This window comes from Hippoglossus stenolepis, chromosome 11 (genome assembly GCF_022539355.2).
Source record: "Hippoglossus stenolepis isolate QCI-W04-F060 chromosome 11, HSTE1.2, whole genome shotgun sequence".
NCBI classification, from domain to species: Eukaryota; Metazoa; Chordata; class Actinopteri; order Pleuronectiformes; family Pleuronectidae; genus Hippoglossus; species Hippoglossus stenolepis.
In genome coordinates, this window is record NC_061493.1 from 17,572,932 (window position 1) to 17,598,471 (window position 25,540).

A 25,540-nucleotide genomic window follows, 5' to 3' on the forward strand; every position below is an offset into this window, starting at 1 on the left:
TCCTCTCATTCTACTTGTCAAAGTCAGTTTAAAACTGTATATTAATTGAACATGAACCTAATTTAGACCTCTGTAAGACACTGTGGCCATGTATTCAGTTGAAATAAGCCAGAAACTTGCAACTACTTCTTCTCACTCCTTTTCGATTATGTAGATTAAAATCATAACATGTTTTTTTTCCTCCTCAGTTTGTAAATAACACTTTTTCTGGTTCTTTTTCACTTGTAGATAACACTTAATTATAGTTTAATCCAGGGTCACAGAAAATAGTAATAAAATAAAATCTGGTCAGAGTGAATGTCTGAAAACCTTGGTTAATGAATGTGAAATTGACCAATTATAATTATGAAGGTTAATCAAGTTAGTCAGAGGCTTATTGTCACATTGTAGTGATGATGTATTTAGGATTAATTTCTTTTAAATCAGAATAAAACTAATGGTTTTTACTGTGAAGTGGATCCAGGAAGTGTTGACGTGTTGATTGAATTGAAATCCTCAGGAGGGGAAGCGGCGCCATTCCACAGCTTCTTGTTTGGTGGATGAAGGTAAGAACAGGAAGAAAGTTCCCATTTAAACCGCGAGTCTACATCATGTCCTTCTTCTCAACACCAGCTGTGCAAGATGTTAATGTGGGAAGCAACAACCTGTCGGGTCCACTGGCGCCATCTTTGTTCTGACGTCTCCTGCCTGGTCTCAAACTGACTTTACTGATTAATGAGTGAATTTCTACTTTGCCGCCATCTTGTCTTAGAAAGAAAAAATATCACTTCTAAACATTAGTATAACTGTTCCAGGCTAGTTTTAGCTAAGCTAGCCGACACAGTTAGCAAAGCTAGCTATGTTAAACTGAGCCGGTCTTTTAGCATTAACATCAAATGTTAGCTAACTGTAGGAAAAGTCCACGTTAACAAGGCCACAAGGTCAGTGTGCTCATCTTAAAATATGGTTATGAATGCTGTTTTTCTTTTAAAGCCTTTGAAAGAAACTTAAATAATGTTTGGAAACTCATTCAAGCTAAGGTTAGCTAAAGTTAATGTCATGGTTTGGATGCTAATTACCCTGTGGCTGCATATTGCTGTTAGCACAGGGATGTGTGTGTGTGTGTTTCATTCAGATGTGGTTAGTGATTCATTATACATTTGATTTGATGTGTTTAGTTATTTCGAATATTTTTAGAAAACCAAACATAAAATATATATGTAGAAACAACAATAAATGATAAACAGACTTTCAATGAGAAACAGATTAACAAATGATGTCTTAAAGGAAGAAGGGAGAAGCAACACTGCCTGTCCAGCCCTAAACCACTAATCTATATCAATAAATTAATAATTAAATTCATCCTATAAATCCTCCTCTCCAGTGGATTATAGTTCATATTTCTACCCTTTGAGCTGAGGTAATGAAAAAGTGAATTATTACTCTCTCTTGGAGTAAAAGCTGTACATGTCTCTCTCTCTCTCTTTGTTTCTGCACCATGTCTCTTCTGGTCCTGAAAAATGGTGTACGTCAGTGTTTTTGTGTGTATGTTTGTGCCCCAGTGTTGTTAAATACTAGACATAATGACTTATTATACATGCCCTGTTTGGAATGGGCTGACTCTGAACACAACCCTGAACTTCCCTCTGCTGCACAAAGGGAAAGTTCAACAGCAGTCCCAGCCGCTGCCTGTTTATTCAAATGTTATTCATATTGAACCCATCGAGTGTCCACATACAGACAGATCATTTGATGAAGATAATGTCTTGTTTTACCATTGTTATTTAGTACTGCGTGCAGTCACTCACAAATGGAAGAATTACTTAGGACACAGTGCTCGCTTCATCACTGAGGGTGTTTTTTGCTTTTCTTCAAATTTTTAATATAAATGTTGTGAGTGCAATTTCAGTACAAGTTTTTTTTTTTTTGGGATCAGATGCTGTTTATGGGACGGCCCATTTCCTGGTGTGCAGGCTGGGGTTGGAGGCGTCTGCAGCAGATGAAACCTGAGAAGCTGTGATCAACACAACCGTGAACTACGCCAATCTTATTCCCTTTCCAGTTTCTGTTGGAGTGTGGAGGAAATGGCAGCAGCAACAGTTTCCGTTGAACACGACCAGTTTTGTTGTTCCGTGTGCCTGGACGTTTTGAGAAACCCGGTGACGATCCCCTGTGGACACAGCTATTGTCTGGACTGTATTGATGGTCACTGGAACAGGACCAAGCAGAAGGGCCAGTACAGCTGCCCTCAGTGCCGGCATGTGTTTAATCCCAGACCTCTGCTGAGTAGAAACACGGTTCTGGCTCAACTGGTGGAAAAGTTTCAGCGAAGCGGATCTGAAGCTTCAGCCCAAACTTTGGTCAAACGGGATGAAGTGAAATGCAGCGTTTGTACGGGCGGAAACAGCAAAGCTGTGAAATCCTGCCTGGTCTGCTCGCAGTCGTACTGTGCGGCTCACCTGAGAGTCCACGATGAACGCTTTCATGGAAAGGCTCATAAAGTGATCCCGGCTTCAGACCAGCTGAGAAAGAAGGTGCTCCCACCAGCTGAGAAGGAGGCTGTGTTGGTGGCAGATGAGAAAACAAAACAACAGGTGTGTTCTGAAATTACTTTGTCATTCATTTTCATTTTAGGGAGTTATAATATGTTTATGAAGCTTAATTTACTGTTAAGATCAGAATTCACTTTATTCTAATAATTATGTAAAACTGTGCTTCAAAATTCAGATAGAAAGCTTATTTGTTTTAAAGGGACATTCCTCTCATTGTTATATGTCAAAGTCAGTATAAAACTGTATCTTAATTGAACATGAAGCCTTATCAAACCTAATTTAGACCTCTGTAAAACACTGTGGCCATTTAATCTACGATTTCCATGACTCCTTTTCTACAGTTTCCATCAATAACCTATTCTGTTTCACTTTCATAGGTTTCATTTTCTTATAAACCATGCCCTGTAAGAGAATGAGTAAACAGAAACTGAGTGATCACAGCTGTTGTGCATGGTTACTGGCTGCATACATAAGATTGTGTCCCTTTAAATGATTAGCAAAAAATATGCTGCAACAATAACTCTCTTACGCAATACTTCATGAGCAGAAACAAATCATTAGAATTCAAAAAATGGTATTCTTTAAATTAAGTGATCTGAAGTAATGCTGATAGTCAAAATCCCCTCCCCCCTTTTAATTAGCTTGACATTTATTGTCACGTTTTTAGACACATGTTTAACAGTGGAGACAATCTTTCATAACTGAGAGACAGTTGTGCCACGCTGTGATCCTATGTGCTGCTTAATAACGGGATCATTTTGTCAGAAGACTGCAGTTGAAAATAAGCCAGAACCTTTCAAAACTGGCAGATATACAGAAATGCTGATTAATGCTGGTTGTTCTTCAGTCATATACTCCCTCTGAATGGAATGTTCCATTCAAACACATTTAATTTCTCACTTGGTAGCTCATAGAGTATGAATTATATCATGTTTATAGAATGTTTTCCATTATGTGATTTTTATTTTTGATCCCACTGGATACTGGCATTATCTTCAGTTTCCAATGAGGGCAGCATTGTAGATAGAATTTTGTAATATATTGATTTATCTGATATTGACTGTATATATTTATTTAATTTGCCATATTGTTATTTCAGACTGAAAGCAAATAAATTCTAATTCTCCCAATGTCTTTTTTTAGATGGATAAAATATTCAACCTACTTAAGGAGTGCAGACTCGAGTCGTACTACAATCAGTTTCTTCAGCTGGGTGTAAAAGATGTCAGAGATTTCCTGGATAGTGTGACAGATGAAGATCTACAGAACTTAGGTAAGAGTGTTGAAAGGGGTAAGTTTCCAGTTTCATATGATGCTTGGTTAGAAAATGAAAGTTGTCAGACAATTGAAAATATGCAAACCTATGTGAATATATGTTGGCGTGAAAGGGGAACTGTTTATTGTTTATTGACGCTATGTAAACATCAGTATCTTCTTGGGCTGGGCAATATGATATTAATAATCATTACCACTGCACTTAGGTCAAACCTCATGCACACAATAACCTTGGTTGGCTGCAGCAATAGACTTACGTAGATCACATGTATATGGCCTAAACAAGGAAAGAAAACACATAGTTGGAAATGTAAGAATGGGTCAGACAGCTGTGTAAGATAAATACTGTAACATGTGTAAGACTTTTTGAAAGATGCGGGGGGACATTTTATCTCTATTTTTACAGGTTTGAGTCGTGTGGAAAAGAATCGTTTTGTGGCGTTGAAAAACTCCATTCAAAGACCCCAAGCTTCAAAGCGCAAAGTTCGCACTGTGGCATCTGTGCAAAAATCAAGGGAGGCATTCTTCCTGCAGTACAAGTACCCTAAATGTCCTCAACCAAAACGTATTACAGGTAAGAGGAATAAACCTTGTAATGCATTTTTATTATTTATTTCGTTAATTCCATTTACTTATCTACAGTGTACAGTATAGGCGCAGCTTACTTACAACTGTTTTGTGATTTTGAGCAGAAAGCTGCTTCCAAGCCTAGTCCTGAATAGGCCACATAAAAGAAGCAAAATTTAGTAGTTTTTTTAATTTTTTTTATTCAGATATGGATCCAACTCAAAACACTGTTGAAGATCTGATGTTGAGGATCTGTCACCTTGAAAACGTGGGCAGCACCACAGGAGTCTGTCTCTACACAATTGACGGGATGCCCTTGACAGATGATTCTTTCTTCAACACGTGTGAGCAGACCTTTTACAGTTGAAGTTGCTAGGTGACAGGGTATTGTACCTCAAGTTCTTTTGAGCAGTTTGAAAACTTTCTATTATGTTCTGTGTACATACATACATTGTGGAAACTGCTTACAGTGATCACGTTTGTACACGCCAAACTGATCACTATAAGGGGTTGATTACTGTAATGCAGTAATTGTATTACTGTAACGCAGAACTTGAGGGTCTCGCTCTCGCTCTCTCTGCGCTGACTGGATACATATAGAGACACAAACACATACACCGACTCAACTGATGTCTCTTTATGTCATTTGGGATCAAACAAGTAGAACCACAGTGCAGGCCACAAGAAAACCCATCGTGATTGCATATATAACACTTATCTTTTTTTTATTGTCTCTTCTTACAGGGTCTCTGAAAGAGAGATACATTCAAAGTGGAGATATGATCTATGCCATTTTTACACCAAAGGAAAACCTGAAATATGCTCCTCAGACGCTCAAAGTGGAGTTTGTCGAAACACCTGGAGAGGAGGTTATCCGATGCCACATCATGCTCAGGGTGCGTCTTGCTTGTGATACAAGTAATTTTAAGTGATATTCTTAAAGAAATTACTAAGTGATGTGATAATGAAACACTAGCCAACTCAAACACTAACCATAGCTTAGTTTAAGGTTATGATTGCTGGTGCCTGAGAGGTCAGAGGACAACCAACAAAACACAAAGAAATACATTAGGTTCCATATTTTCTCTGGAAAATGGAAAATTACTTCTGTTGTAATTAACACTCCAGAATAGGACATGGTGATAATGTAAACAAGTTTGAGTGTACATGTAATTATTAACTTAAAGTGGATTTGGTGTTACAAAATGTATTATATTATTGTGTAAATCAGTAAAGCAAATGTCCCAGCTGACAAACCACACCCCTCCTTCATCAATATAATCAATGTAATATCCATTAACATTTGCTGAATATTAAAAACTTAAATGTTAAGAAACTAAATAATCTTTAAATTTACTTGAGCTCAGGGTTCAGGATGTTGATGTCTCTCATGGGGGTTAAAATAGCACATAGTTTATAAATTGAATGGAGTTGAATCTGTATTTTGAATATGTTTTGTTGACTTGTTTAGGGAGATTTCGACGTGATGGTGAACTTAGAAAACGACACCATAACCAGTCTTAGACTCAAGTTGGCAAATGCAAGTGGAATTCCAGCACATGTCCTTCAATACAAGTAATTCAGAATTACCTCCATAACCACTGAAGTGTTTCTTTTTTTCGTGTAGTCCTTGGTACTCACGCACTACCTCTGTTCTCTGGTGTGCTTATTTTACTTGCAGAGGTCAATGTGACGGATGTGACAAACTGGAAAGCTGTGGAATCTCTGAGGGGTCAACAGTTGCCTTCTCTTTATACACAGATGATGAGATTCCATTCAATGATGACTTCTTCATTCATGATGTTGTGCCTTCAGTCCAGCAAACCCAGAAAGGAACCAGTGTGTTCCTGTCCTCACTTTACGTTGTTGTAAGCAGTGTTGATATTATATTGTTTCCATTCTCTATCTCATGACCCTCTTTACTTTAGTATCGATTGCCCTGTTCAGACCTGGTATTAACATCCATCCTGAGAGATCTGATCACAAGTCGCAGCTCTTAGTACGTGTATCCACACCTGACATTCAAATAGATCCTGAATGTGTCTCCTTCGACCGCTTGGGATCGGAACTCACAACTACAACATTTGTGTTCACGAAGAGCAAATTATTTAGTTTTAACCCGGTCTGAGTTTACAGATGTGTCTGTATGTCAATAAATGTGTGCAAACAGCGAAAAAGGACCAGTCACAAAACCACCTCCAAATGTGGACTAAGTGACCAGATCTAGGGACTGATTCAGGACCTGTGTGTGTTCGGACCTGTACCACTAACCTCCTCAAGATGGATGTTGATAATCTTAGTTTTGGTACACACACACCTCCTTCTACAACAAAGTGGAAGCTATTGGCTGACCCTGAATAGTCCATAAAAAACAGCTGATAATCAACTCAGGAAGTTGCTCTAGATTTGGCACGGTGCCTTTGTCCTAAATGAATTCAAACTAATCTGAAAGGTTGGCTTATCTAGCAATACAGATGGTTAATTTTGTAGGTTCCTTCTCCAATGTTCTTCACACTGATTTTAAGTGCATCTGTTTTTTTACTTTTAGGAAGAGCATCATTCAGAAATACAAAATAAATTGATTGGCTACATACGAAGACTGACTGGATGTAACCCTCTTGCCCAAAGTTTGCATCAGCTACTCAGCAGGAATGAAAGGATGACAAGGAATCAAAAGGTAAACAATATGAGGCGGTATTGTTTTAGCAATAGCAAAATTGTACTTGGTTTTGTACCTAAAGTCAATAACTGCCCATCATTTTTTTATGTAATCCTGATTTCTTCACACATACTTGTTGCATTGCGGCAGATTTCAGTAGTTGAAGGCTTGTACATGCTCTTCAGAGAGCTTTTGCCCCAACTTGGCTTAGAACGAGGGGAGAGAGTCATCAAGGACATCCATGTCTTTGAGAATTCATTGTACTGCTGGGCACATCTCATCTCAAGAGCAGAGGTATGATGATTGTGGGGTATGAGGTAACTGGGCTTCTGTAATTTCAAATTTTTTGTAGATATCAATATCTCTTAACACAATCGTGGAGGTTGAGATTATTCTGAGGTTTTGGTTGTTACTGTACTGTACTTGATTGTATTCATCAATGTGTCCTAAATCTGATTCCCAGGTAATCACTAATGTGTTTTCCTATTTGAATAGCAACAAATATCAGACTTTGAGAACTACGCAGAAGTCTCTCTCACATCTCAAGACAACAGACGTTTCTGTGAACCAGTGAGAGTGCCTGGAGTGCCAGTTGCCTTTGAACGAGCATTCATTCTCCAGAAAATCAAAGGTAAAACTACAAAAACAAACAAATCAAGCCACACAAAATTGCACACACTAATTGATGTCAGTCCCCCTTTTTCTTTTCCATCAAGATATATAAATTATTCCTCGGGAAACTGGTGATAATACAAAATTTAAAGCACTTAAGTGCCATCATTTATTGGTTCTTTCTTGGCCCATTTCTTGTGGAAATCTGTTATGTGGTTTTTGCCTCATCCTGCTGACAACAAACAGGCCGGGGTGAAAACATTAAAAACAATGAAAGGTCATAATACCACCAAACTATTCTAACTGAGTAAGTTTTTACTAGTTTTTGTTTGTCCGTCCCATGCTCATGAATGCGATATCTCAAGAATGCCTTGAGAGAATTTCCTCAAATTAATGTTCGCATTGTGAAGGTGATATCTCTGGAACACCATCAAGGAATCCTTTGACACTTGGCACAAACATTCACTTGAAGTCAAGGATTTAACCCACTTGATTTTGGTAGCCAAAGGTCAAAGGTCAAGGTCATGTTGGCTTCTCAAAGTATGTTTAACGTGATTATCTTAAGATCAGCTTGAGGGAATGTCATCAAATCTGGCACAAACATTCACTTAGATTCAAGGATGACCTGAATAGAATTTGGTGGCCAAGGTCAAGGTCACTGTGACCTCACAAAGCACATTTTTTGCCTTGTGAATGCAATATCTCTGGAACACCTTGATGGAATTCTTTCACATTTAGCAAAATGTTTCACTTGAACTTGGATTTCATCTTGGTAGCCAAAGGTCACAATGGCCTCACAAAGTATGTTTGTGTTCTTGAAAGATCAGCTTGCACTCAAACATGAACTGATTAGATTTTGGTGCCTGGGGTCAAAGGTCAAAGTCACAGTGACCTCAGTTTACTGTGACTGTGACATATTAGCCCGTAGGGAATTACATCTGGCACAATTCACTTGGACTCACTGATAAATTGATTAGATTTCAGTGGTCAAAGGTCAAGGTCACGTCTTCAAAAATGTGCTTATTGAAAGCTTTATTTGTAGTTTTTAAAAGACTCTTGAATAGTTTGCATATATTTGCTTTTTGAAAAAAATTTTTGTAGTCAATAGTGTTTTAATTCTGGCTTGATTTCATGTTCTATCTTTTTTTTTTTAGATGGGGTGAAAATTCCAAACTGCACAGAACAGATTTTGCGAGAGACCTCATTACAGAGAGCCACTGACATTGAGAAACTCTTGCTCAGCTTGCCTCCCTTCATAAAGACCTATCCTCTCTGGATTAGTCATGAAAAGATAACCGGTCAGAAGTATGTACCATCAAGTTTTTACTTTCCATTAAACTATTGAAATTAAACTTTTTTCTTTTGGTGATTATGGTTATCAGCCACCAAGTAGTTGCAGTTTTTACGACTGTTAAAATTAGTAAAAAATATACATATAAATACTAACTGAAAAGCTTCCTATTAAGTATTTTCAGTGTTTTTAAAATACATTTAACAAATGTTTTGGTTAAGACATATGGTTATGCTTCATCCTTTAATGTCTACAATAAGCAATCACATGACAGCTTTCAGGTCCATGAACAGTTGACTTTTGGAGAAATGGTTGAAAGATTGAAGTCTTTCCCTCATCTCAATGTGACCCCACCTCTACATCTGAAGAAGCTTGGAGAGAATATGGCCTGCCTTGTTCTGTTGAGTGAAGGTACCCAATTAAATCAGTCTGTATCACCCTCCCTTTAGCATGTTTCAAAAAGCATTTTCGTTTTTATGGTTTCATGCTCTTGATGTACTTCTTTTCTCTTTGCAGATAACCTTGGTGTTTATCTGCATAAAAGCAAAGGATCCACAGATATGATCATGGTGCACAACTGTCTGGATGGCAAGAGCATTGAAGTGGATGTGAATGAACTGGCGGCCAAGTAAGCATCCGAATTACAGCGTGTATATAAACAACCATAATGAAATCAGTATGCATTATGTTTTCGGGTTATCCGTCCGTCCCATGCCTTGAACTCAATATGTCAAGAATGCCTTGAGGGAATTTCCTCAAATTTTCTTCAAACATTCACTTGGACTCAAAGATGAACAGATTCAATTTTGGTGCCTGGGGGTCAAAGGTCATGGTCACGGTGACCTCAAAAAATGTTTTTGCCTCTTGAATGTGCTATCTCAAGACTGCTTGTTCAACTTTTGATCAGTTGTCACTTGTACTCAAAGATGAAGTGATTATGTTTCAGTTGTCAAAGGCAAAGTCTATTGTGACCTTTTATATGAATCTGGAAAAAAAGTATGTAAAAATATACACAGAAACTTCACTGGTTGGCGGAGGCATACGACCGCAGTGCGGTAATTCATGTCCTTTAAGATAATACAACATGAGTTTCTAATTGACTTATACAGTGCAGCTTCCACAATCTTTCACACCACTTCATTGTTGCATATTTAAATCAACTGTCATCCAAAGTATTAGTATTTATTTCTATCCTGTATGAAACTGACAAACTAAATGTAAAACTAAATATATAAATAAGAGATAATAAACATTGTTTAACTCTTATTTTTAATTTTTTTGACATCCAACACAGGACTGGTGACCACAGAGAAGATGGATCATTTGTCACAACTAGGACTCCAAAGGAAGCCATACTGGTATAACACTGCCTGGCTAAGTCTTGACTTAAAGGACACTTTTAAATTTAGAAAACAGACTTTTAAGCATGAACAGAGACAAATCCAAAATCACTTGAAACAATACAAAACACACTGTCAATCTCTGTTTATTATGTGAATTTGTTTGCATTATATTTGATAATTTAGCTGTCTCATTTTTCATCGTCTCTTATTTGTCTTGTAATAAGTCTCCCTTGTCTGCATTTTCTTGACAGAGGGACCACTGAAGTTTGATCGGTTGGAAAACATGTACTACCATAAACAGTTGGTCGATGATCATTTGGTCTCTGTATTTTCTGAGTAAACAGTGTAGCATGAGGTATTCATTTGAAAATATTCTAATGTTTTATTTATTTTCATCAGGTCCTGATAGATACAAGCTCATCCATGGAAGAAGAGTGCTATGGAAATGCAGGGATAAAGAAAATTAATGCTGTGAAGGAGCTCTTTGACAACTTTGCATCAAGAAGCATGGCTTATGATTTCCATCATATCATTGGTCTCGTGAATTTTGACTCAATGGTGAAAACTCTACACACATTTACTGAAAACCTGGAAAGGTTCAAGGTAACAAATCAGAGGCAAAGGAGGGTTCCTTCTGGGAATAGCTGCATCTCATTTTTAATGTTGTTATCCACCCAGTAACAAATGTTCAAAGATTAAGAGTTTTTCTTTTCATTTGTAGGAGTTCATCCGTATCCTTCAACCGAATGGATGCACTCTGCTGTATGATGCCCTACGACGTGGCTTGTCCGAGTTGGAAAAGGTCAAGACGAAGTTTCCAGATTGTCGACTTCGCATCATCTGCCTCACTGATGGAAATGATTCTGGGTAAAAGTCCTTCTATGTTCTAATGTGATACACTACCACCTTTTACATATTACTACAAAAATAAATATGAAATGCTTACCATACCTTTAGTTGAGCAGGCATTGACTGATGCTAATTTACAATTGCCAGCCAGCTATTGAGATTGTTGATTCTGTAATCTCTCATTGTTTCTAAATGGTTAGGGGCTAGGATCAACCATTCTAATACACGTATTTCACAGAATAACTTTAAGTAAAGCTGTTCATTTTATTGTCTTTGTCATATACTGAATGCTTTTTCCTCTTCCCACAGATCCTCGATGGAGCCAGTTGCCATTACAGCCAAGCTGTTAAAATCTGACATCGTTGTGGATTCAATCCTTCTTGGAAAAGTGGAGAACAGTATGCTGCATGGAATCAGCAATGCAACAGGTTTGCTTTCATACTCAGTTGAGTATAGTTGGCACATTTATCTACAAATTCCCAAAATCGGTCTGCCTGTGGCTCCCATTTCTCCAGAATCGTTCAAACTATCAGCTTCGCACTTGAGGGCCTGAGGAAACCCTAACCCTACAGACAGACAGTCATCACCTCCTCAGTGAAGCCAACAATAATTAATAGTCACATTTTCTAAACCGCACACCACTGCCAGCCCTAACTTTAACACTCACTCAGATATTTACTGCATCTTTATACCACATGTGCATTTTGCCTCCAGGCGGCTGCTGTTTCAAACCACAGACAATCAAAGAGGGTTTGAAGCTTTTCGAGATCGAGACAGTCCTGTCTTTGGAGCAGAGGAAACCAAAGAAAAAACTTGATGTGTCGTCTGTCAGTGAGGTCAGTGGCAGTATGAAAAATACTCTAAATTAAACAAATCAACCTTACAACTTGTCATCATGTGTTCATTGATATTTTACCTGTTATTCCCTGTTATAGCATACTTTAATGAGTATCTTTGCAACCACCGGATATGATGAGTATCCAGATACATCCTTGCCAACCCAGCTAAGCAGCAAAGTGACCGGGACAGAGAGGTGAGAGATAGACACAAACATCCTCTGGATACTGATAATAAACCTGATCAAGTGAAGATATTGTTACCTTTCTTGATAAGTATAATAAATACAAAACAAAAAGATTGACCTGCTACAATCCTAGAACGGTGAAATATCCTTACACCACTTTCCTAGAGCTGAAAAAGTATTCTGCAATAACTTGTTTTCTCTGATTAAGATTGTCATTTATACATTTATACATTTATATTTTTGTCAAGTGAAATCAAATGATTAACGAAGTATCAAACTTGCACAGACACACTTTGTTGTTGATCGTTTGCAGACAAATGTAAACCAAAGCATTTCACACCCCAAAGCCTAACATGGCCCTCTGAACCTTGTGATATGTTAACATTAACAATGATGTAAGACCTTTTAAGATAAGAGCATTACATTTGAAGTATTAATTCTTCAAAACAGTGCTCTGAAAAAGAAGCTTCGGGAGGCGAAGGATGAGCGCTTCATGGAAAAGGACAGACGTGTCCTGGAGGAGCTGAAGAGCCTGCACTGTGACCCTCATCCCTTCTTCAGAGTCTTCACATCAGAGTCAGACTTCAGTAGGTGGCGCTGTCTCTTGTTTGTTTCCACAAAACAGGATATTTAACTGGGGTATCTTGTGTTGTGATTGACCCTCATTGTGCTCATGAAAGCTAACATGTTAATTGCTGAACAGGATAATGTTCAGTCTGTATAGTCATGAAGGGACCACCTATGATTCCAATGTAAAGTGTAGTCTTTTTCTATAATTGTTTTTATCTCTTCAGCATTCTGGAGGATTCTCATGCAGGGCCCTCCTGACACGCCCTATGAGAAAGGAGTGTTTGAGCTGTACTGCAAGTTTGGTCCTGAATACCCAGTGAAGCCTCCACTTGTTCGATTTGTCACCCGAGTATCCTGCCAAAACACAAACAACTGAAAAGTGATTACAGGCTTCCAGTGTGTGTGTGTGTGTGTGTGTGTGAGACACATTTTATGACGGCGATTGAAGTGATTGTATACACTGTACACGTTTTGCTTGCAAGATTTCCTTAACAGGATGGCAGGTGTACCATTGCAACATCAACAGCGTGGGCCGCATCTGCCACAGCATTTTTGACCGCAGCTACAATGCTCACATTACCATCAGAGACGTCTTTGATGCTGTGTATGGACTGCTCATCATCCCTGAGCCTGATGATCCACTCGACAGGTGAGTTATGCACATTGATAAACTAGAAAGGTGCTCGGAGATTTGAGGTATCTGATGTGATATCGAACTTCTTTTTGAAGCATTTTGGCTGAGGAGTTCCTGACGAACCGTGAGAAGTATCTGCTGGAAGCAAAGAAATACACTGAGCAAAATGCAGGAAAGTCGCTGGATGACATGGAGAATGTGAGAGAACTAACATATTCAAAGTTGTGGCGTGTTCCTACTTTTCATATAACATCAACATATGTGGTGTCTTGACACACTCTTTAATGTCTTGTCTCTTTCTTTTATTTGAAAGGAATTGGTGGATCATGTGCAGCAGTTCATACCCCAACATCTAATCTGTCCACTCACCAATAAGATGTTTGTTGATCCTGTGAAAACGGTGTACGGCACCGTGTATGAACGCATAGCCATCGAGGAACACCTCAAACAGTGAGTTAATTTACTACTGATGGCCATAATTACCTGCACCAATGTTTTCAATCGTGTGTTTGTTTGTTTGTTTGTTGGTTGGTTTGGTTTGTTTTGGATATTCTTAGGCGTTTTCCCTGCCAGCCCCCTAGTAAAACTTCTGGAGAATGTCGCAGTGAGCCCATGTGAAAATACAGCAGGATATTGCTCGTAGAATTTACAGTGGGCAAGTGGGCTGTTGATGTTTCAGACGCAAAACAAAAAGAACACAAATATATCAGGAAGAAAACGAGCTGTCGTACACGTACTCCACGCCGAAGATTTTGCTCTTGTGACTGTGACTGAGCCGGAATGTGTCCTGCAGCATTCTTCATACGAACTAGACCTGAATCATAACCAGTATATAAATACCATGCTTTTAAAGGAGCCCAACTAATTGCTTTTGGCGTTTTTAAATCTATTATATATCAATAAAATATAAAACTACATAACTACCATCTCCCCACAATAAATCTCAACTCTCCATCTCATCTGCTGCATTGCCATGTACTGTATTTTCACAGTTGATTGTACACACTCTTGCAGACACCAGTATGACCCGATGGCTGGACCAGGACACGACCTTGATCTTTGCTACGTAAGAGCCGACTGGGACATGAAGAAAATGGTGATGGATCATCGATCTCGTCAAATTCAGTGAATGTGTCGATCATCATTATCACAGTGGTTCGACCTGTGTTCAATGTACATGGTACCTTATTGATGATAGATTTTCACTCAAATTTTCAGGGACTTAAAAGGAAAAAAGCTTTAGTATGTTTGAAGATAATCTCTGAAAATGACCTGACAGAAAGCCTGTCTGTGTTTCATTCCTTATAAAAAGTTTTCCATAGTTTGAATTGACATAATTGGTTAAGTGGATGCAGTTCTAGAAACCTATATACCAGACTAATAAATGTAATGTAGCTTCTAAGTGTTTCTTAGTGAGTATAAAGTGAATCTTCAGTTGTTGCAGTTATAGTAATTTTGTCCTAACATGAGCATTGTATGGACAATCACAGTCATTTTACTTAATCTGCTGTCTGATGATTGTTCTCCAGTTTTTTAGTTTCTCCTATACTCTGTGACATTGCTGAAAATGTGAATTACCTTTTAGAGTGGTGAATAAAAGTTTGTCTTGATGGTGATTACACAACAATAAACCATATAAAAAGGACACAGCCTTTCTTCTATTTTACAGTAAAGAATATTTTCATTTAACTTTTATATACAGATATCTTAAGACATTTTAACATGCGACTAATGGTGCTCACAACCAGGATTTCTGTTCATACATGTAGCGTCAACTCAGCTGAACTAATATGAACTGAGATACTTTTATTGTTTGACCATCAATACCTAGTTTTAATACTATAATTGTAATATTTGTGTTGATACATGAAACTTACTCTTGAATATTTTCAGTCCTGACTGATCTTAGAAGACAAATGGGATTTTTTACAATGCATCTAATAATTATAATACTTTTAAAGCAAAGACAAATAAACCTTTACTTATAAAACCAATGTTATATCATCATTTTATCTGTGCATTAAAATGTTTCATGCAATAATCCTCTGAAATATGGAGATTTACACTTTTCATGACTTTTACTGGTGGGTTATAATGAGTGAGTAAACAACCAATCATAGCCAAGGATTCTGTTTTACGTCACGTCCTGATAACAAGAAGAGACTAAGTCGGCTTCAAAATAAATGTCCTTACATTTTAAATTAAAAAAAGAAAACTCAGTAGACTCACTCGTGATCTGAAATGGCCAATTCTGGAATAAAGTTTAATTTAACAATAATCCTACATACTTTTTTTAATGTCGATTGAATGTCGAAACCGCCAGTTATAGATAAATATAATGAAATAAATGTTTATTTTGAAAGCCGTATCCGGAAGAAATCTGGTTAAACTTTACTCCGGTATGGAGAGTGTGTGTGGAGGAGTTTGTTCAGGTGTGTGTAGCTGAGTGTGTCGGGGATTGTATGTGTGTGTCTGAGTGTGTGTGTGGACAGACTCCGCAGGTTCGAGTAGAAACAGCAGGAATCCGCAGGTGAGTGTTCGTGGATTTAAGTATTTACTCTTATTTCAGCTTGTTTACGTCAGTTACGTAAAGTCCGAGTGGAAACTGCTGCTTCAACAGGTGACTTCACTTCAGACCTGCGAGTAACTTACGTCTGAAATCAAATGACGAGGCATCGACTCTCGTCAAAGACATTTTAGTTGATGTTAAACTCTCAAACTTTGTTCAGAGGTTTAAGCAGTTTTCACAGAGTTTGAACCAGTACCTGATGATCCTGTAGAACCTGTTTACTCCTTCACGTGTGTTTTAAATAGATCCTGAAAAGTCACTGATACGCATCAGGTTTGTCTGTAGCTTCACTTCATGTTTGAAAGAATCAGCTCCAGAAAGAACCGCAGGATTCAAGTGGTTCAGCACTACTTCTTACTCTCTGTCAGAAATACTGACTTAAATACACAAAACTAAAATACACCTGACGAGTGTCTCTGGTTTTGGTGAAACAAGACAAACCTGACTGCAAACATGAATCACTATGGTTTCATTTAGCTACCAGCTGTTACCTATGAGTTTAATAATAATACTACACTTTATTTATACAGCACCGCTCAGAAGACAGTTACAAGGTGCTTTACAATTTGAAAATTAAAAAATAAGAAACCCTTCTCCAAGCAATTTGAAGAGAAAGAAGCAATAGAGCACAGATACAGATACAAACAAGTTAGAGATGAGGAAATATAATTAAAAAATCATCAATGGATTAAAATACAGGATAAGAACTGAACTTGGAGAAAGCGCACCTATAAAAATCTAAAACACAATAAGTACTACTTATTGTGTTTTGATATTTTGATAAATGAGACTATAAGAGGGAGCTGAAAGAGGAGAAGGGGTTTCAGGTGGTAATTTCTTTTGATTGATTTTTATTAAATTTTTTTCAAACTAGGGAGACTCCTCCCCCCCCGAAATATTTACTTCCAGCTGCCAGTTCAGAAAACACACAGAGCTAATCAACCAAAACCATCCAGGAGTCCACACTGGTATTAATATAAGATAATATCAAGAGCTTTATTACTTTATCTATTTAAAAATGTATTAAATATATTGAAACATACTGGCTTTGGTTACTGTCATATATTTGCCTCAGCTTAACTTCTGATGAGGAAGCCGAGTTTATTCTAAATATTTGATTGTGACTGTTGACAAAAAGCCCATCGGTTTCAACTAAAGAAACACAAAACTCAAATATTTATTTTCGTTAGAGAAAAAAAAACAGGGCACAGGTTTTTCACAAATGTCACCAAACAGGAGTAAATAGAACCAGACCAATATGGATTTTTGATGGGCAGGGCCAACATTTCGGCACATAAAGATATACACTCTGGTACCAATATTTCTGTGTACTTGAATACAGCTATACCCATCAATAGGATGGAATATCATGAGAATTGCACATAGATGATGTTGCTCTCACACATCCCAGTAACCCCACTGCTTCCTCTGCTTGTTTATGTCCTTTCACAGAGATGTGGTGGTTGCTGTGGGTGCTCGGCGCCTTGCTGGCTCTCTTCTGCACCCTGGATGTGTGGTACTTCCTCCGAGCGGCTGCGGTGATCACCCGGGCCTGGTTCCAGTCTCCGGTCTGGGACGTCACAGCAGAGCAGGTCCTGTCAGGCCGGGTCACTCCCCATGACATCGACATGTGCCACATGAACAATGCTCGTTACCTCCGCGAGTGCGACTTCGCCCGCTTCTCTCTCTACACACGCAACGGCGTGTTCAAGGCCGTGCGAGCCCTCAGAGCTTCGATGGTGGTGGGGGCCACCACCATTCGCTACCGAAGAGCTCTGTGTATAGGTGAGGGCTACGAGCTGCGCAGTCGGATCGTTACTTGGGACGACAAAGCCTTTTTCCTGGAGCAGAGATTTGTGTCAAAGAAAGACGGCCTGGTGTGTGCCGTCATGTACTGCAAGCAGAGTGTGATCCGCTGCAGCCCGGACAAGATCATGCAGCATCTTTGCAAGAGGAAGGTAGGAGAGGAGGCCACAATACAAATGCAAATCGAACACTGGTAATGTTTTAATGAATCCTTTGCTCATTGAAGGACGTTTGCTCGTTGCAGGTGGAGTGCCCTGAGTTTCCAGAGGATCTGCAACACTGGGTCAACTTCATCTCAGCCAGCAGCCAGGCCCTCAGGGCGGAGAGCGGACTGGAGGAGAAGAACAAATAAAGCTGTGAACAGGCAGCGATTAAGATTGGAGTTTTGTGGGGCAGCTTATAAACAGGATTCAAAGTCTTCTGAGAGAAATATTTGCTGCTTGTTGGCTACTTGACTGTAACACGCTTGTGCCTACTTCACTCTTGATATAGAGCTTGACATAGACGCCAACACTAAAAGAAACAAGATACCTCAAAAGAGAAGTAACATGATTATATGTTTTCGTGTACCATATTAGCATTAAAAGCCATACAAGCATTAAAACTATTTTGAACTCCTATTAATGCACGTTTCTTACCTCACTATACATTTAGGTGCACATCTGTGCAGACTTCCTCACCCACTTTCAGTGAGAAACAAGACAGGTTTAGATTGAAGTTTTTTCTGTACAGCAAAATAAATAACAGTTTTTACAAATCAAAAATTGATGCAATACAGTCATTGTGAATTTTTACAAAATAAAGTTGAAGAGTAACAATAAAAATCAAAGTTTGTGTCACTCTAATGGAATGTGCCATGTAGAAACCAGGTGTACAGCAATTTATCTTTTAAACCGATTCTACAAGAGAAATAAAAGGCATCACATTAACAGTAGCTTAAGAGTAAATGAACAGTGAGCTATAATATTACATTGGCAGTGAATTAGGTTGAATATAGCTATCAGTATTTTCCTGGTAACTGGTATAAAGAAAGGCCGACACTTTCAGCCACCGGCAGGATGAATACTACAGACTGAGCTGTGCATGTACTCTACGTATAAAACTTCACTTTTATTGTGCCTTTGTGTAACTATCCCAGTTGCTATTTGTCCAAACTCAAGCTGTCACTGATGCATCATGGGGATGTGATGTATTCAGTCAAAACAAATCCATCACCCACACTGAAGTTCATTCGTTCATTCATTGCAATTAATCAAATACAGAACGGACAAAATCTATCCAGCTGATTCTTATTTTTATTTTTTTTATAGATTCTGTGAATAATTTATGTTTTGTTGAGCCCTGTCAAAAGGAGAATATCTGTCAGTTTTGGACAGACAATAAAAGTATATCTGTCTGTCTCTATCCGTCTGTCTGTCTGTCTCTCTGTCTATCTATCCTTCTATCTGTCAGTCTCTGTTTATCTATCTGTCCGTCTGTCTGTCTATCTATCTGCCTGCTGTCTGTCTGTCTGTCTGTCTGTCTATCTATCTGCCTGTCTGTCTGTCTGTCTGTCTGTCTGTCTGTCTGTCTGTCTGTCTGTCTGTCTGCCTACAGTGCCACCCAGTGGCTGACAAATGCAGGGAAACAAAATAAAATAAGATCTTTAGAATTTTGCGAGTATTAATATATATTAATATCAAATACATACATAACTATTTTATAAATACCAGCCACTGAGAATATACCAACCAATAATAATAATAGTTATAATTAAGATGAGGATGAGGATGATGATGACTTCGTAACCATGCCGACACGGCAACCAATGAGATTTCAAGTCGTCACCGAGCACCCGGAAGTCGCGTAGACTCATTCTACCGGTTTCTTCAAGTTGCAGCAGCATCGCATCTCATGGTCGCTGTGAGTCCGGGGCGCACGGTAGGTTTCACCGCCACGTAAACACACCCTGTCGTGTCCGCGGCCAGCGCCTGAATTCCCCGGGTCGATAGAACCAGAATACGTGAACCCGGACGTGGTTCCGCCGAGGCCACGGGTCTGCTCGCAGCTAGCGGCTAAGCTAGCAGATTTGTCTGTGACAGCAGGTTGAATGGAGCAGCGTTAGCTCCACAGTCCTCAAGGTTGAAGTGAATCGTTACACAAGGCTGATGCTTCCGGGGTTTTTACCCATAATATTCGGTTTGGGGGCGAATCCTCGTGTTTTTATTCGCATCTACGTAGTCATTGATTTATTGATTTAATATTTTTAAATGAATTTAGAAACAGAATTGCTCTAAGTGAGGAGTTCCTATGACAAGGCAAAGTAAAGTTCATTTAGGATAACCAGGGGATGTAAAGTGATCTACATAAGATATACATGGGATTAACATAATGGATGGATTACTGAATGGGCCTCAGTTGTTATGACACACAAAGATAAAGTTTGTAATACAACCACAGAGAGACACAGAAAATACTATTAGGAGATGCTTAATACCAACTACAGAAAGATGCAAATGACTTTAGAGAGGCTGCATAACATGAAGAGACAGACAAAGGATTGAAAGATGGACAACATTACCTCACAGTGAAGCAGAAAATGTCCATAAAGAGACACCCACCTGCTGCCAAATGATTACAGAGAGATGCAAGAACAAGATCTCACAAGGAGAAACAAAACAACTGCAAACAACATGGCTGCACTGTTTGTAGTCACTGTGTCCTGCTCCAGGAACGTGAGGGCGTCATTATGTCATAATAGGCAAACAAATAAGATCAAAGAGGTTCTGACATATTAAACGGTAGAACAAAACTTTTACTACAGTGCAAGATAATATTAAAATCTGTCAATTCTCAGTAACTCAGACCTCTTGTTTTCTAGAAGTTTCCTCCACATATACGATTGCTTTAGTTTCGACTGTGGGAACAGAAATCTGACCGTCCATCCCGTTGTTCCGTGAGATGGCAGCAGGGTCAATAGCTCTGAGGCCGTTTAGCAAACATACTTTTTCTTACTGGCTCTTTTTGCACACGTAGGGCTTTCACACGCTCAGTATGATCGTGAACTTGCATCCTCGAACGTATGTAGTTTTATTGTGTTTGTTATATTAAGCTCTTTTTTACTTGGTTTTATTTGAATGTAATTATTGCTCTAATTGCACTGCTGAGCTGACATGTCCTTTTGGTCCAACACTTCATTTTACAGTTGACTCTGTGTTAACTTACATATAACAAGTACAACTTAAATATCTGAGCTGTTTAGACGGTTCATAAACATCCAGCAGCTGTTGCAGCCTCATCGACTCTTCGGACAAAAGATGTAAATACAGCGTTAATGTAATGTAATCCTCTCTTAACCCTTTGATTCACAAGCTATGCAAACCCCTTCTAATGCACAACATGGGTCAAAAATGACATCAGAGCTGGATTCCAAGACACAGCCACAACTCCAGCTTGATCAGGTCCTCAGCATCTGAGGATAAAGAAAATCAAAAGCATATCAATCAGTCTATTAAGTATATACTGTTATAAATCATTGATTTGTTGAATGCACCTACTCAAAGTTTATATTTTGACCTAAGTGCTGTTTATAGTTTATATCGCTCTTGTTTCAGAGAGATGATGCTGCTGGTGTTTGGAGCCCTCCTCCTGCTCTTCTGTACTCTGGATGTATGGTACTTCCTGCGCGGGGTCAAGGTCTTTATCCAGGCATGGTTCCAGCCCAGAATATGGGACATTCTAGCAGAGCAAAGCATCGATGGCATGGTCCTTCCGCATGACTTGGACTACATGGGCCACATGAACAACTCTCGATACCTGAGGGAGTGTGACTTTGCTCGCTTTCACCATTACATGCGAAACGGGCTGTTCATGGCCTCATGCAGGTTGGGGGCCAAAATGGTGGTAGGGGCTTCCACCATCCGGTACCGGCGCTCCTTGGCCTTCCGCGAGGCTTTTGAGATTCGGACCAAAGTATTGGGATGGGACGAGAAGGCCTTTTACTTGGAGCAGCGCTTTGTGTCCAAGAAAGACGGCTTTGTATCTGCGGTCATGCTCTGCAGGCAGAATGTGGTGCGCTGCAGCCCAGAGAGCATTATAGAATTTGTATGCAAAAGGAAGGTGAGTACTGGCAGAAGATGGAGTAAAGTATCAGTAAACAGCTGTAGTTCTGCAACTAACAATATTTGTCTTAAATACTTTTGTTTGGTCTTTTACAGAAGTTTTCAAAATAGAGAGTGGGCCTTCATATGGGGGCTCCAAACACATTCAGGGAAGGTTCAATGGATGGAAGTGAAAAATAACTGTAGTTATGACATTAGTTAGTAAAAGGAGAGAACAGTCGTTTAGAATTTTACTGTTTTTCCCACTTTCACAAAGTCAGAAACCAGTAAAGGCCCGAGGACAGACTTTATGTATTTGGTGTGTAGTCTGATGCATTTTTCACATTTAGGAACCCAGGACTTGGGAAATCAATACAGCTCTAGTTTGGTCAACAAAATGTCAAAATGTTTGTTTATTAAGCCAAAAGCTGACGTCTTTAAATTAAAGCCGGACCCAGATAGAAAGCCGATACAATACCAATATTAGGAAGTAAAGATTTTCCAATACTGATACATTTGCTGATAAATATATTAAAAAAAGAAATTGGCAATTATTCCTATTCCTATTATAAGACAAAGAAACGTAATCGAGGCTTGATATTTCACAGTTTAATGAAGAAAATAAACATGATTTGTTTAAAGTAAAATGTAAACATAAATGCACTTCTGTTCTGAATTGTTTACCCTATAAAATTACAGTTTTCATATCAGTAAACATAAACATGGATACCGATATGTCTGTGATGGGCTAATATATGGATCAGACTCTACTGTAAATGTGCTGTTTGATTTACGATCACTGAAGATTAAGAAAAACATCCTTAAAACTGAAAAGGCTCTGCATCTTTCCATGAAAATCTAATTGTTGCCATTAAGTGTGCAAACGATAGACTTTGTCTTCAGTCTCGATCAGCACTCAGCTAACGTTTCTCTCTCTGTGTGTGTGTGTGTGTGTGTGTGTGTGTGTGTGTGTGTGTGTGTGCGTGCGCGTGTGTGGTGCGCGCAGATCGAGTGTCCCAAGTTTCCAGAGGACCTCCAACACTGGATCAGCTTCATTACAGCCAGCAGCCAGGCCCTGAGAGCGGAGAGTGGACTGGAGGATAAGAACAAGTGAAGCCACACCATGACACCATCACACATCATGAGTGTAGACACACATATCATTTGCATTGCACGCACACATATACAGTAAACATCCATGCACACACACAGTTACACATTATAGACAGTTTTACTTGACTTATAAGATTCCACTGATTTGTTCTGGGTCAATCCTACCTGCTGTGTATTTTTGTAGGAAGTGAACCAAACATCAAACTGCTGAATATGAAAACTTGAACTGTAGGTTTTACATGTTTTAAAATGCACGTACGCACTGGGATCATAATTGAAGTTTCTCTCTGAGAAAAGGGAAACGATAGCTTTATCCTTGCAGCTTATTCAGTAGTTGACTGTGAGTAGACTGGCTTTAGAAATCGTCATTCTCATTTAGCAAACTCCTCTAACGTCAGATAAAGCATGTAGAGGAAAAGTTAATCTTCCACTGACATAGATGCATGTTTCGAAACAACCAGAATATATTTTTTGTGCCTGTTCCTCTCCATTAGTCGTAGTCTGCAGTTATGATTTCAGAGAATTATACCTTTTTATGAAAAACATACAGTATGCGTGAAGAAATGCTTGAATAGACATAATGTAACAGCAACTAGTTTTAATCTCCCCGTCAGCACTTTGCACAAGATAATACAAGTGAGTAAACAAACTGTCTCTTTCCGTGTCAAATCCTCACACTTTTGGGCAGATCACAGAAACGTATGGATCTTTTTCAGAAAGAAACTAAACTAAGAAAGATATGAGCTAACGGATTCCAAACTTTTTGCATTCGCACCTGCATCATAGCAGACATTTAGGCTAAAGACATGGTGTAATTGACACCAGTCGAATTTGAAAGTCGGGGGTACGGACACTTGGATGACACAACAGAAAAGTGTTCTGTGGACTCAAACAGTTCACCCACCCCTCCATCGGCATAGTGGTGAGTAGACAGAGTGAATTTTCATCTTTGAGTGAACTATTCCTTTAAGTCATATCTCCCTTTAAAATAGGTCATAGGTTTGGTTCTCACATCGTTTCATGGCTCTTCTCCAGCTCCATATTTATCTTAACATGTCCACAATATAAATACTAGCAATATTATGAGTAATTCTAACAATTAAAGTTGAATTGTAAAAAAAATGTATAAAGTCATCAAGACCTCCTGAAAGTTTGAGTTTTGAGTCGTTGCAGAGATATCGTTACTTTTCTGAAGTTACATCCCTTTACTAACTCCTCACAATGTGTTGAACAGCAGTTAGTGATCCGTGCATGCTCAGGCACATGTGTGATGAAGCAGCCCCAAAGTGTGAGGATTTGACACAGAATGACTTGAGAGGGAATCTTGTTTTATTTTGTTTCTTGAGGGATCCTTTACCAGTTCATTTTTGTTCCTTGACCAAATTTGTAATCCATGCATTTAGAGCACGGGATTCCTGATTTTGAGTTCTGTTTGATTTTAGGAGAACGTGTGTGTGATCCAGATTGATAGGCGTGACAAACAATTGTTGATATTGTATGAGGTTGCTGCCAACTTTTCCAAACTTGCGACGCACAATAAACACCGAATGTTTGGATGATGCTTGGTTTTTATTGAGGCAGCCTTATGACAATCTGGAACCTTTTCCTTTTATGCATCAAAGCTTAAGTTTGTGACCAAAGTAATGTATTGTTCTGTATGAAGAGGAAACTGAATTCATTTTTAAAGATGCACTGTCTAACCTTTTATTTATGTTACCCATGCACAATATTCATATTTAATTCCTTTAAATTTGAAGAAAAGTGTTGTCCTTTTTGTTTTCCACTCATTATTTATGATTTACTGAAATGGATACACTGTACCAGAATACATTTATTGTGTTTGTCAATTATTTAATAGCATTTTTAATAAAAAATGCATTGGAAACAGTTTTACTGTGTGGGTTTGCTTTAGTAGAAGTGCTTGTTTTTTAGCATTCACCTGAGCTACTGATGTATTGTTGATTTTTGGTCCTATTGAAAATTGGTCTGCAGGAAAATAACTATTTTGATATTTAATTAAGTGATTTTTCAAGCAGAAAGGCTTTCTGTCCCTCACAATGAAGATATCCAACTTGAACCTGTTAAATATTAATGTAAAGTATTTTTTACAGTTGGTCGGATAAAACAAGACATTTGAGGATGTTACCTTCAACTTTTAGAAACTAAATAATTTCTCAGTAATTGAGAAAGTGCAGAGTGCACTGACAACTATAGCTGCTATTACAGCACATACACACTGCTGGAAAGAAACTGCTACTAAGTATTTTACTCAAGTACTGTACTCTTTTTACTCATTTCATTTGATGCTATTTTATAATTCACTACATTACTTTTTACTCCAATCAGTTGTATTTACCATTTTCGTTTAATGTGTCTTTATATCATATTATTATTTAATTAAACGTTTTATTTTTATATATTATTTTGATATTTTGTGTTATTTAAAAATAAAGCTACTCCTCAGCTACCATTTCCAGTCATTCGTTTTACTTTGGTTAGGGTTATTTTAGGCTACTTAATACTTGTACTTCACTAAATAACCTTTCTCTCAAATTTTGAGAGACAATTTCTGGAAGGAGCCTTGAAGTCATACTTTTGTAACTCGTTTCCACGGTCAC

General features: G+C 38.5%; 3 protein-coding genes across 4 annotated transcripts; all 3 read left to right on the plus strand.

The window, feature by feature from the left end:
- Positions 1–459: 459 nt before the first annotated feature.
- Positions 460–14,998, plus strand: LOC118117198. Of its 2 annotated transcripts, none has more exons than XM_047342050.1 (26): positions 460–545; positions 1,916–2,573; positions 3,675–3,804; positions 4,213–4,380; positions 4,580–4,717; positions 5,118–5,269; positions 5,845–5,948; positions 6,055–6,241; positions 6,922–7,050; positions 7,183–7,326; positions 7,528–7,663; positions 8,799–8,949; positions 9,210–9,346; positions 9,452–9,563; positions 10,230–10,293; positions 10,678–10,881; positions 11,000–11,145; positions 11,437–11,555; positions 11,842–11,963; positions 12,063–12,160; positions 12,602–12,738; positions 12,946–13,070; positions 13,225–13,370; positions 13,451–13,553; positions 13,669–13,805; positions 14,370–14,998. In XM_047342050.1, exons 2-26 carry the CDS (start codon positions 2,064–2,066, stop codon positions 14,482–14,484), a joined length of 3,714 nt encoding a protein of 1,237 aa, XP_047198006.1. In that variant the 5' UTR covers positions 460–545; positions 1,916–2,063; the 3' UTR covers positions 14,485–14,998. The 2 variants fall into 2 exon arrangements, with proteins under 2 accessions (XP_047198006.1, XP_047198007.1); XM_047342051.1 differs by lacking the exon at positions 460–545 and adding an exon at positions 836–920.
- Positions 14,999–15,730: 732 nt separating this feature from the next.
- On the plus strand, positions 15,731–18,559 carry LOC118118261 (protein THEM6-like). Its single transcript, XM_035171302.2, has 3 exons — positions 15,731–15,885; positions 17,377–17,882; positions 17,975–18,559. The coding sequence occupies exons 2-3, from the start codon at positions 17,379–17,381 to the stop codon at positions 18,080–18,082; spliced, it is 612 nt and encodes a 203-aa protein (XP_035027193.2). The 5' UTR covers positions 15,731–15,885; positions 17,377–17,378; the 3' UTR covers positions 18,083–18,559.
- Positions 18,560–19,530: 971 nt separating this feature from the next.
- Positions 19,531–24,812, plus strand: LOC118117316 (protein THEM6). Its single transcript, XM_035169458.2, has 3 exons — positions 19,531–19,650; positions 21,324–21,828; positions 22,816–24,812. The coding sequence occupies exons 2-3, from the start codon at positions 21,328–21,330 to the stop codon at positions 22,921–22,923; spliced, it is 609 nt and encodes a 202-aa protein (XP_035025349.1). The 5' UTR covers positions 19,531–19,650; positions 21,324–21,327; the 3' UTR covers positions 22,924–24,812.
- Positions 24,813–25,540: the final 728 nt, after the last annotated feature.

Excerpts from the sequence above, each read along its gene's own strand:
- LOC118117198 (XM_047342050.1), top strand. The coding sequence starts at position 2,064 with ATGGCAGCAGCAACAGTTTCCGTTGAACACGACCAGTTTTGTTGTTCC. Across the intron at positions 4,381-4,579 it reads TCAACCAAAACGTATTACAG|ATATGGATCCAACTCAAAAC; the intron begins GTAAGAGGAATA and ends TTTTTTATTCAG. Across the intron at positions 13,371-13,450 it reads CCTGATGATCCACTCGACAG|CATTTTGGCTGAGGAGTTCC; the intron begins GTGAGTTATGCA and ends TTCTTTTTGAAG.
- LOC118118261 (XM_035171302.2), top strand. The coding sequence starts at position 17,379 with ATGTGGTGGTTGCTGTGGGTGCTCGGCGCCTTGCTGGCTCTCTTCTGC. Across the intron at positions 17,883-17,974 it reads AGCATCTTTGCAAGAGGAAG|GTGGAGTGCCCTGAGTTTCC; the intron begins GTAGGAGAGGAG and ends TGCTCGTTGCAG.
- LOC118117316 (XM_035169458.2), top strand. The coding sequence starts at position 21,328 with ATGATGCTGCTGGTGTTTGGAGCCCTCCTCCTGCTCTTCTGTACTCTG. Across the intron at positions 21,829-22,815 it reads AATTTGTATGCAAAAGGAAG|ATCGAGTGTCCCAAGTTTCC; the intron begins GTGAGTACTGGC and ends TGGTGCGCGCAG.